The sequence below is a fragment of the Perognathus longimembris genome, chromosome 3, assembly GCF_023159225.1.
Source record: "Perognathus longimembris pacificus isolate PPM17 chromosome 3, ASM2315922v1, whole genome shotgun sequence".
NCBI classification, from domain to species: domain Eukaryota; kingdom Metazoa; phylum Chordata; class Mammalia; order Rodentia; family Heteromyidae; genus Perognathus; species Perognathus longimembris.
In genome coordinates, this window is record NC_063163.1 from 72,886,719 (window position 1) to 72,898,851 (window position 12,133).

The 12,133-nt window shown below is 54.6% G+C and overlaps 1 protein-coding gene across 1 annotated transcript; it reads right to left on the minus strand.

Annotated features, from left to right (window-relative positions):
- Positions 1 to 36: 36 nt before the first annotated feature.
- On the minus strand, positions 37 to 12,067 carry Odad3 (outer dynein arm docking complex subunit 3). The gene is made up of 13 exons (XM_048342237.1): positions 11,432 to 12,067; positions 6,525 to 6,646; positions 6,341 to 6,418; positions 4,885 to 5,055; positions 4,673 to 4,774; positions 4,470 to 4,595; positions 4,218 to 4,340; positions 3,320 to 3,472; positions 2,496 to 2,656; positions 2,247 to 2,403; positions 1,338 to 1,493; positions 1,097 to 1,181; positions 37 to 586 (listed from the first exon to the last, which is right to left on the minus strand). Exons 1-13 carry the CDS (start codon positions 11,676 to 11,678, stop codon positions 471 to 473), a joined length of 1,797 nt encoding a protein of 598 aa, XP_048198194.1. The 5' UTR covers positions 11,679 to 12,067; the 3' UTR covers positions 37 to 470.
- Positions 12,068 to 12,133: the final 66 nt, after the last annotated feature.

Sequence of the window (12,133 nt, forward strand, 5' to 3'; positions counted from 1 at the left end):
GCCCCCCCAGGAACCGGCCTTCAGACAGGTGTGTGTGTCCCTGGCCCCGCAGGAGGGGTCCCCCCCATCCCAAGCTGTGCACGGTGTGGGGGAGCAGGAAAAGGGGGTCTGCGCAGTGCGAGTCACCAGCCCCGGGCTGGGGACGGGGCTGTGCGAAGCCCTGGGGCGCACAGCCGTCTCAGGGGGGTGGTGCGGGGTGAAGAAGAGGTGAATACCCAGAGGGCTGGTCTGTGACCTTTATTGCGCGATTCTGAGGCCGGCGCTGGCCCGCCTCGGGAGATTTACTGTGGGAACGTCTGGCCTGGCTCTTCCTCTCCTCCGGGGAGGGGGGTGGCTCTGGCCTGCTCCGCGCCCCGTGCAGGCCCCGTCCAATTCTCCACCGAGCCCCGGGGGCCTGCGGCTGGGCCCAGAGGGGTCGGGGACAGGCAGAGGGGGCCTGGAGCCACCGGGTGGGCGAGGTTTCCAGGTATCTATTTACGTGAGCGGCTGCGCTTCTTGCTTCGGGTTTCGATTAGTTTCTGGGAACGAATCTTCAGTGCGGTGCGGGACACCACCTCATTGTCGTCGTCCTCACTTTCCTCCTCGTCTGCAGGGGTGGGGGACACAGGGTGTGTGTGTGGGGGAACCATGAGGGACCCAGTTCCCACCTGCAAGCTCAGATTTCTATCCCCAGCCTTCACCAACCCCAACCACCTCCTCCTGGGCCCGGGGCCTGGCCTGTGGCCCCCTCTAGTCCTCCCCAGTGCCCCCACCTCCTCCTGGGCCTGGAGCCTGGCCTGGGGCCCTTTCTAGCACTCCCCAGTGCGCCTACCTACTCCTGGGCCTGGGGCCCCCTCTAGCCCTCTCCCCAGTCCTCCCACCTCCTCCTGGGCCTGGGACCCCCTCTAGCCCTCCTCAGTCCTCCACCTCCTGGCCTGGGGCCCACTCTAGCCCTCCCCAGTGCCCCCACCCACCTCCTTTTGGGGTCCCCTTCTGGGCCCCGGGTCTGGCCTGGGACCCCCTCTACTCTAGCCCTCCCCAGTGCCTCCACCTCCTCTTGGGCCTGGGGCCCCCCCTAGCCCTCCCCAGTGCCCCCACCTCCCGCCCTGGTACTGACCGAAGTACTTGTCCTTGGGGCTGGCCACCGGCAGGGAGATGCGGATGTTGTACTGGGGCAGCTTTCCTTCTAAGCTGGCCAGGAACTGAGGGGGAGCCCCAGAGTCAGGTGGGGACTGCAGTGAAGTTCTGACCCATGCCACGCCGAGATGTGCCCACCCTGGCCTCCCAAGGGGCCGGCTCCCCAGGCCCCCATGCCGCTCCCCGCCCCCCCCCCAGGGCCTCCATGGATGCTGGGGCACCTCGCGATCAGCAACGTGGCGCAGCATCTCGGACACGACGTGGATCTCCAGCTGGCTCTGCAATTTCAGCAGCTTCTCCTCCACGAGGCCCAGCAGGTTCGGCAGGTAGTCCCCGGAGTTGGGGTCCAACACTACTCCAGAGAACCGGCTGTCCTCCTGCCCCAGGGACGGTGGTTAGGGGCGGGGCCAACATGGCGGGCTCCGCCCATGGGGGGGGACCTGTGACGCGGGCTCCACCCATGGGCACGGCCTGCGGTAGCTTTCTATGTGTGGGCGTGGTCTGTGTGAAGGCCCCACCCACGGCATGTTCTGTGCTGAATCACCAAACGTGGGTGTGGCCTATGTAAGGGTTCTGCCCAAAGGAAGAGCCCTTGCGTAGACCATGTCCCTGGCGTGATATGTGGATGAGGCCCAAGCCTGTGGGCGTGGTCCATATGATGGCTCCTCCCATAGGCGGGGCCTTCTTCAGGGGGTCCAGGCCTTTGAAGAGCAGCGACAACATGGACCTCTATAGGCGGGGACTCTGATTTAAGGCCATGTCTTGAGGGCGGGGCTTACAGACTCCTGATACAAAGGGTGGGATGTGGTCTCTTGGGGGGAGGTAATAACTGGAAAGGGGCCTTTATGAAGATGGCCTTCAGAAAGGGGAGGGGCCCTCTGGATCTTTTCCAGGATTGGGGCAGAATCTTCTGAAATTTGGGGTGGGAGAGACTACGGATCTCTCCATTGGAAGTGAAGCCTGAAGCAGCCCAGTTTCTGAAGTCCTAGGCCTCTGAGAGGGAGAGAAGATCCCCTTGGATGTCGGGGAGGGGGCCTCTGAGGTTCTGGGCAAAGGACCAGGGACGGTCCTATGTGTCCCACTGAGTGGCTCATCTTAGGTTGGGGGGGCTTCCTGGGGGCGGGGCCTACCAAGGCGATGTGATTCAGCTTGCCCGCTAGGTGCTGGAGGCTCTCCTTGGCAATTTGAATGGTTCGCAGGGTACTGTCCAGCTGTTCTTGCACCCCTGCTTGCCGCTGCTCCTCAGTTTTGAGGTTCTCCTGCATCTCTGAATGCAACTTCTGCTGGCTGCAGGGAACAGAGAGAGAGAGAGAGAGATACAGAGCCCACACCTCCCATCACCTCCATCTCAGGCATGGGTGCGGGCCTCCAAGCCTCACCTCACCAGTTTGGCATCCCCAGAGTACTTGAGGCCTTCAAGCTCTTGCTGTAGCTGCTGCTTCTCTTGCTTCAGCTTCACTAACTCCAGCTCATTGTCCTTCTTCAGTGTCTCCAGCTGCTCAAAGGTCTCACCCTGGGCCAGGAACCGCCGCACCACGGACTGCAGAACCCGGGACTAGTGAGGTGGCAGTGTGTGGACTCCGCCCCACCCTGGGGCTTTGGCACAGTGATGTGTGGGGAGGGTATGGATCCAGTTCAAGACTGCCTATAGCCTGGAAAAATCGTGTTTCCCTGGTCCCTTCTTGCCTATATTTGATTGACTCAGATACAACCAACATTTGGAGACAACAGAGTGGTGAGTGGAGCTGCTTTCCAAAACCAATGTGCCAGCAAGTACTGGCAGTGAACAGTGCTCCATCGCCACATACAGACTGGGCAGTGGGAGTGTGATCAGTTCACCAGACCCACTTCTGAAAAGGGCAGATTTGAGTCCTGGGTCCCCATAGAGGAGTGTGGACTGGAGGAAATGGAAATGGTGTGCGTGTGTGTGTCCTGAGGCTTGACCATGGGGCCTGGGTGCTGTTGCTTAGCTTTTTCACTGAAGTCTGCCACTTAAGCCACAGCTCCACTTCTGGCTTTTTTGGTGGTTAATTGTTGATAAAAGTCTCACGGATTTTCCTGGCGATCCTCAGATCTCAGCCTCCTGAGGAGCTGGGATTACAGGCGTGAGCACCAGCTGCCCAGAGTAGGGATGCCTTTGGAGAGGTTCCTACACTTGGCTGGGCTGAGAGGGGGAGGCGGGCAGGCTGAGGGTGGCACTCACGTGGGTCTCAGCCACGCCAGTGGCGTCCTTGACCTTGCCGAAGATGACCTCCATCTGGTACATGCCCCAGCGCTGCTTCAGCTCCTCCTCCTGGTTGCGCTGGCTGTCCTGGAGCGTGTCCTCGGACTGCAGCAGCACGTGCTCGCGCTGCGTCTGCTCGCGGGGCAGGCAAGATGGAGAGGGGCCAGGGTCAGCCTGGTGATGACAGCTGTGAGCGGTGGGGGGGAAGGGACTGGACTAGACGGGGCGGGCAGGGACTATGCCCTTAAGGATAGGTAAGAGAACTGAGGCGGGGACTCAGGACAGGACCAGCGGGGGGGGGGGGGGGGGGGCGGGGGGACGGGCCTGGGAACCAGAGCATCGCAAAGGGGCAGAGTCCGGGAAAGTTAAAGGGGTCTCCAGAAAAAGGCCAGCTGGAGGCGGGGTACGATTTAGAACCATGGTGGGGGGAGTGGTGGAAGGTGGGCTAATGAGCCACGGAAGGTCTGGAGGTCATGGGGAGCAAAGAGCAGGAAGGGGTGGGGTTTACAGAAGACCTCGGCCTCGATTGGGGGCGGGGATGGGGAATGGAGCCAGCGTGAGGTGGGGCCCAGAGGCTCTGCAGGGCGGAAAGGGGCCAAGGGGGGCGGGGCTAGGAGACCCAATAAGCTGGGGAGGGGTAGAGCCAGGGCGGGACTAGGACGCCCGTCAGAGACACGCAAGGCGGGGCGGGGCTAGGAGACGGTCCAGGGCTGGGAGGGGCGGGACCAGAGCGGGGCAAGGTAAGAGGGTCGTCCGGGGAGGGGCGTGGCTAGGAGAGCCGTTCAGGGCGGGGCTAGGGGCGGGGGTGAGAGGCGCGTCCAGGGCGGGCAGGGTCGCAGTCGAGGTCGCAGTAGCCCAGGCGAGCCGGCCCGCCCACCTTGCGCTCCATGCGCTCGTTCTGCAGTTTCTTCTCCTCCGCGCGCTTCTTGCAGTCGGTTATGTGGCGCTCTCGCTTCTTGCGCTCCCGGATCACGTTTTCCTCCAGGAGCTGCAACTGGTGCTGCCGGGCGGACAGGCGCGCAGGGGCGGCTGGAACCGGAGCCGCGAGGCCGGGCCGCAAGGGAAAAGGGAGGAGGGGAGAGGGGACGGGGAGGGGAGCGCCCACCCCCCTCAATGGGCAGGTGGGCACCTTGGCGATGTCGCGCGCGTTGAGGGCCTCCTGGTTCACCACGTGCAACTCCTCCACCTCGTGTTTGGTTTTGACCACTTCTGCCTCCATGAAGTCTAGCCGGTTCTCGGAGTTGAGGCTCTCCTCCTGGGGGATGGGGTGGTGATCGTGGTCCCTGGCCCAGGCCCGCCTTCCCCTCCCTCTCGGGACACGCCTGTCCTTACCTGGAGATAGGCCTTGAGCTGCAGGTACACGGTAGTGATGTGCTGGGCCTCATCCGCCTTCATCCGCGCCTTCTCCAGGCGGTTCTCCAGGTTCCGCATGGTCTAAGGGGGTGGGGAAGGGAGGTAGAGCTGGGCTGAGTCCCCTTCCCGCTTGATCCCTCAACCCAAGCCCCTGTCCCCCCCACCTCACCCCTGGGCCTCATCCGCCCAACCTTGGCCACCTCGGTGTTGCTGTCCTGAGCGTAGGCCATCTCCAGCTGGCGCAGGCTGTGGCGCAGCTGGAGCTCCTCCAGCCGCTTCTGCCGCAGCATCAGCTGGTGCCGGGCCTCGTTCAGCTGATTCACCTTGTCATTCAGCTGGTGGTCCAGGTGCTCCAGGGCTTGCTGCAGGGAGGGGGTGTGAGAGCAGGTTCCCGACCCCAACCCTGCCCCCCCCCCTCCTCTTGCTGGGCTCCTTCTGTCTCTTAGCATCCAACCTGGCTGTTTATCACCTGCACATTCTCTTTCCTTTTTGGTGCCTGTCCTGGGGCTTGAACTCAGGGTATGCACAATTTGCACAAGGTTAATGCTCTACCACTTGAGCCACAGCTCCACTTCTAACTTTGCTGGCTACTTAGACTTATCTCCAAATCTCATGGACTTTTCTGTCTGTGCTGGCTTGCAACCACAATTTTTAGATCTCAGCCTCCTGAGTGGCTGAGATTACAGACTTGAGCCACCAGCATCTGGCTTGTGGACAAGGTCTTAAGAGCTATCCATACACTGAAAACACCAGATTCTAGCCTTCTTGGAACTAAGGGCTTATGTACGTACATGCTGCCTTCCACGCATCTCCACAGATACACAAAACCATCTCATCCCCTGCTGGGCATGGCTTAAGTGAGGGGCACTCACCCAGCAAGCAAGAGGCCCTGGATTCAATTCCTGGTACCTCAAAAAAAAGGGGTGGTAAAAGTCGGGTGTAGCTCAAGTGGCAGAGCTCTTGACAAGCATAGGCACTAGTCAAGTTTGACTGACCACCAGCACTAAAAAGAAAAAAGTCACATGTTCAATGGTTGGATGTGTGGCTCAAATGGTGTAGCATCCCAGGTGCTGGTGGCTCACATCTGTAATGTGAGCTACTCAGGAGGCTGAGATCTGAGGATCTTGGTTCAAAGCCAGTCAGGGAAAGAAAGGCTTTTTGTTATTGTTGTGTTGTTGGTCATGGTGCTTGAACTCAGGGCCTGGGCAATATCCCTGAGTTCTTTTTGCTTAAGGCTAGCGCTCTACCACTTTGAACCACAACTCCACTCCTGGATTTCTGGTGGTTAATTGGAGATAAGAGTCTCAGGGATTTTTCCTGCCTCAGCTGGCAGAACTCAGCCTCCTGAGTAGCTTGGATTACAAGGATGAGCCACTGGTGCTGAGCTGGACATAAAACTTCGTGGGAGAAAGGACTTGCTTGTTTTTCTGCTCTTCTGTTTTTGGTCGCCAACCCCAAACACCATGTCAATCACAAGATGAATGCGTAATAAAGATCTGATGGGGGAGGTCAATGATTAGCAGCCCTGGTACAGAGAGGACTGCAAAGGGTGAGCCTGGCAGCCGGAAGTCCAGCGAGGAGGGGCAGTGGGGGGAAGTAGCTGAAGTTGAGGTGGGGGATGGTCAAATGGACTGGGGAGAGGCAAACCTGACCAGTCCTGTTCTTCAAGTATGGCTTCTCTGCCTTCCACTCTTGAATGATTGCCTGGACCATTTTCTCATCTCCCTGCAAGGACAGGAACCAGTCAACCCTTTCCTCCAGTCACCTGCAACCCCTTCCTTCCCCACCTGGCCCCTGCTCAGAGCCCTGCCTACCACGTGAGCAGGCTCACCTTGAGCAGGTCTGTCAGCTGTGTCCGGAGAGCCTTGGTCTCCTCTCGAAGCTGGTTGATGGTGTCTTGGTTTTTCTTGATAGTCCACTGGGAACTTTCATAAAAGGCCTTCCGGTCACCCTCTGGGGAGCAGGTGATATGGGCAGACACAGGCAGACTGTCACTGAGTACGTGGGCAGGAGCTCTCAGAGACAAGACCCTTTCAACCAACAACTCAATATTCTTATTTTTCCTTCTTCTTTTTTAGTTGTAGGTCCTAAAGTCAGGGCCTAGGCATTGTCCCTGAGCTCTTTTGCTCAAGGCTAGTCCTCTACCATTTTTTAAAATTCATTTTTATTGACAAGGTGATGTGTAGAGGGTACAGTTACATAATAAGGTAGTGAGTACATTTCTTTTTTTTGTTGTTTTTTTTTTGGCCAGTCCTGGGGCTTGGACTCAGGGCCTGAGCACTATCCCTGGCTTCTTTTTGCTCAAGGCTAGCAACTCTGCCGCTTGAGCCACAGCGCCACTTCTGGCCATTTTCTGTATATGTGATGCTGAGGAATCGAACCCAGGGCCTCATGTATATGAGGCAGGCACTCTTGCCACTAGGCCATATCCCCAGCCCGTGAGTACTTTTCTTGTCATATTTGTTACACCCACCCTCATTTTTCTTTCCCTTCCGTAGTTCAGGTAAGCATATATACAATATCCAGTGTACCAAAATCATATACAGTAACCACGTGGGGTAAGCCAAAGGAAATTCACCCAGAACATTAAACATAATGACAACAATAGAAACCTCCTGTGTCCTTCTCTTGTTCTTTTTTCTTATCCTCATCTTATATAATCATGTGTACATAGCTGTTGGTGCTCTACCATTGTTTTATTTTATTTTCATTTTATTTCTTTTCCAGTCCTGGGCCTTGGACTCAGGGCCTGAGCACTGTCCCTGGCTTCTTTTTGCTCAAGGCTAGCACTCTGCCACTTGAGCCACAGCGCCACTTCTGTCCATTTTCTATACATGTGGTGCTGGGGAATTGAACCCATGGCTTCATGTATATGAGGCAAGCACTCTTGCCACTAGGCCATATTCCCAGCCCATGCTCTATCATTTTGAACCACAGTGCCATGTACCACTCTGGCTTTTCTGGTGGTTCATTGGAGATAAAAGTCTCACAGCCTAGTGCAGGTGGCTCACACCTGTCATCCTAGCTCCTCAGGAGGCTGAGATCTGAGGATCGTGGTTCAAAAGCCAGCCTGGGCAGCAAAGTTTGTGAAACTCTTATCACCAGTTAACCACCAGAAAACCAGAAGTGGCACTGAGTTCAAGCCCCACAGCTGAAAAAAAAGGACAGAGTTTCACAGACTTTCCTGCCCAGGCTGGCTTTGAATTGTGAGCCTCAGCTATTAGCCTCCTGAGGAGCTACGATGACAGGTGTGAGTCACCAGCGCCTGGCAACAACTCAATATTCTAATGGCACTTGATGATGAAGAGGATGGTGAATGGGTTGAAGGGATGAACTTTGTTTTTGTGGTTCTGAGGTTTGAACTCAGCATCTCTTTGCTGGCTAGACAGGTACTCTAGCATTGAGCATTTGAGTCCTCACCTGTGTGTATGTGTGTGTGTGTGTGTGCACTCGCGCATGCACGCACCACACACACACACACACACGGGTGTACCCATTTCCCATTATTGGGGCTGGAACTCAGGGCATGGTCACTGTTCCTTCGTTCTTTCACTCAAGGCTGGTGCTTCACCGTGAGCCCTACTGCTGGCTGTTTGCTGGTTAATTGCAGATAACAGATTCACAGACTTTCCTGCCCAGGTTGGTCTGGAACTGTGATCCTCAGATCTCAATCTCCTGAGTAGCTAAGATTACAAGAGTGAAAAAGCCACCAGTGCCCAGCTATGTCTTCAGCCTTTTTTTTTTTTTTTTTTGCCAGTCCTGGGCCTTGGACTCAGGGCCTGAGCACTGTCCCTGGCTTCTTTTTGCTCAAGGCTAGCACTCTGCCACTTGAGCCACAGCGCCACTTCTGGCCATTTTTATATATGTGGTGCTGGGGAATCCAACCCAGGGCTTCATGTATATGAGGCAAGCACTCTTGCCACTAGGCCATATTCCCAGCCCTTCAGCCGTTTTTTTTTTAAGCTATTTTTTTCATGTAGAGTCTCTTGGCTTTTTCTTGGCTAGGATTTTTCTTGGTAGGTGTGTACTGCCACACCCAACTTATTAGTTGAGATGGAGTCTTAATAACTTTTGTCTAGGCTGGCCTAGAACTGACATGGTTTGTATCTCTACCTCATGTGTGGCTGAGATTACAGGCATGGCTACTATTCTGAGCCACACAGGAATAACTTTGGATACCCTGCAGTCGAATAGGACAACAATCTATCTAATGGAGAGTGCAAAGCCCAGATGAGATAAATCCCTGTCTAGGTGCCAGTAGTCCTAACTACTTGGGAGGATGAAAGGGTCTTGGTTCAAAGCAAGCCCCAAGGGCAGGGGGATGTTCATGAAACAGCTTCTTGACTCATAGCCAGATGAGGTGATGTGTGCCTCTCAGCTTTGGGGAGTGTGGATATGTGGACCATGGTTCCAGAGCACCCCATGCCAGAACAAGAAGCGACATTATCTCAGAAATCAACCAGTAACCAGTGTAAGCCAGGCACTGGTGGCTCAGGCCTGTAATCCTAGGGACTCCGGATGCTGAATTCTGAGGATCCCAGTTCAAAGCCAGCCTGGGCAGGAAAGTCCCTTGTGAGACTTTTTTTTTTTTCCCAGTCCTGGAGCTTAAATTCAGGGCCTGAGCACGGTCCCGGCTTCTTTTTGCTCAAGGCTAGCACTCTGCCACTTGAGCCACAGTGCCACTTCTGGCCATTTTCTGTATATGTGGTGCTGGGGCATTGAACCCAGGGCCTCATGTATAGGAGGCAAGCACTCTTGCCACTAGGCCATATCCCCAGCCCCTCTTTCTTTCTTTCTTTCTTTCTTCTTTCTTTCTTTCTTTTCTTTCTTTCTTTCTTTCTTTCTTTCTTTGTGGGCTTGAACTCAGGGCCTAGGTGCTGTCCCTGAGTGCTTTTTCTCAATGCTAGTGCTCTTCCACTCTGAGTCACAGCTCCACTTCCAGTTTTCTGGTGGCTCATTGGAGATAAGAGTCTCAGGGACTTTCCTGCCATGGCTGGCTGTGAACTGTGATCCTCAGATCTTAAACTCTTGAATGGCTAGGATAAAGGTGTGAGCCACTTTGCACATTTCTACACTACACATTACCTACACTGCACTGCTGCTCTCTAATCTTGCCCTTTTGTTTTGGTTGTGCAGGGGTTTGAACTCAGAGGCTTGTGCTTTGTATGCAGGTGTTCTACCTTTTCAGCCATGCCCCCAGCCATATTATATCCATTTTACAGATGGAAAAAGCAATTAGATTACTCTTGCTTCCTTAAGATAAAAAACTATCAGAGCTACCATTTGAACTTAAGAAAACTTGGCTCTAAAATCTATGCTTTTCAAGCTGGATACTGGTGGCTCATGCCTGTAATCTTAGCTACTCAGAAGGCTGAGATCTGAAGACCATAGTTTGAAGACAGCCTCAGGTGAAAAGTCCATGAAGCTGACCTCCAATTAACCACCACAAAGCCAGAAGTAGAGCTGTGGCATAAGGGGTAAAGCAGTAGCCTCGAGCTAGCCTTGAACACCAAAGCTCAGGGACAGGGCTGGGGATGTGGCTTAGTGGTAGAGTGCTTGCCTAGCATGCATGAAACCCTGGGTTCGATTTCTTAGTACCACATAAACAGAAAAAGCCAGAAATGGTGCTGTGGCTCAAGAGGTAGAGTGCTAGCCTTGAGCAAAAATAAGGCAGGGAGGGGCTGGGGATATAGCCTAGTGGCAAGAGTGCCTGCCTCGGATACACGAGGCCCTAGGTTCAATTCCCCAGCACCACATATACAGAAAACGGCCAGAAGCGGCGCTGTGGCTCAAGTGGCAGAGTGCTAGCCTTGAGCGGGAAGAAGCCAGGGACAGTGCTCAGGCCCTGAGTCCAAGGCCCAGGACTGGCCAAAATAAATAAATAAATAAATAAATAAATAAGGCAGGGACAGTGTTCAGGCCCTGAGTCCAAGCCCTAGGACTGGTTAAAAAAAAAGAAAAGGTCAGGGATAGTGCCCAGGGTCTGAGTTCAAGCCTCAGGAATGGCACACACACACACACACACACACACACACACACACACACACACACAGCTAGAAATGGAGCTTTGGCTGAAGTGGTGCAGCACCAACTGTGAGTAAAAATGCCAAGTGACTCTTGTAATCCTAGCTACTCAGGAGGCTGAGAGCTTAGTATCTTGGTTTGAAGCCAGCCCAGGCAGGAAACTCCATGAGACTCTTATCTCCAATTAATTACCAGAAAACTGGAAGTGGTGCTGTAGCTCTAAGTGGTAGAGCACTAGCCTTGAGCAAAAGAGCTAAGGGACAGCACCCAGGCCCTGAGTTCAAGCCCCATGCTGACAAAAAAAAAAAAAAGTCACATGAGAGCACAGGGCCGTGAGTTAAAGCACCAGTTACCAGTACAAAAAATATACAAAATAAAGTAGAATGTATGCATTGCTCTATCACATTCATGCTCAAAAAGGCAAAATTATAGGAAAGTATGCAATACAATACTTTTTCTCCTCCAGTGCTGAGGATGGAACCCAGAGTCCTGTGAATGCTAGGCAAATATTTCTCTATGACTTGACTTACATCAACAGCCCCAGTCCAGTCTGCTCAAAACCCAGAGTTTTGAAAAGAGAGATGGACAAGTATGAGTGTGTTCACAGACTGGCCACATAAGTAAGCAGTAAGTCTTTTGTCTCCCTTTGCACGATCAGTAACTCTTTGAATACTATTGACCCCTGACCCTCAGTGCCCTCTGCAAACATCTTACCTAATAGTTGTAGCTTCCTTTGTAACTCAACCACCTGTGCTTGCATGGAAGCCTTCGTCGCACGGGATAGGGGTGCCCCCTTGGAACGGAGAGGGGGCCAGGCCTGTGCCCGCATTGCATCCTTGCCACGAGGGTAACCCTGCTTGATTTGAGACTTAGTGCCCTTTGCTTTGGAAGAGGACGTTGTTATTTGGTCCTGAGTAAGCAGGGCGTTGGCAGAGGCCGCCCTGCACAGGGGATTCGACATGATTGGGTTGGAGCTAAGAGCCACTTACAGGTTTGGGAAGCAACTAGAAGTTGGCTGCCCCAGTACGGGACGGTCAGCTCGGGTTCCTGAGCCTCCGGAATGAACTTTCCGTCTGCTTGGCAGAGCCTCTTTAGCATCTACCGGTTGCTAGGTAACCTAGCCCCCTCCTCCCTCCTGCGTTCCCATGGAGACCAGCCGCACTCCGTGGCACCGATCTCATTGGCGGAGGCTGCGCGGATAGGCGGGACCAGAGGGGGCGGGGCAAGAGCCTGGAACTGAGGTGGGAAGGGAGGGCGTTTCGGCGGTCACGTGCTTATCTTTTCTTTTTTTTTTTCCTGCTCCGGGATGAGATTCATAGTTTTCAGGAACCTTCTTTCCCGGTTGTGGAAACCGCCACTCCCAAGATGGAGACCCGCTGCGCCGCCATTAAGCGCGAGCCTTCAGACCTATTCTCT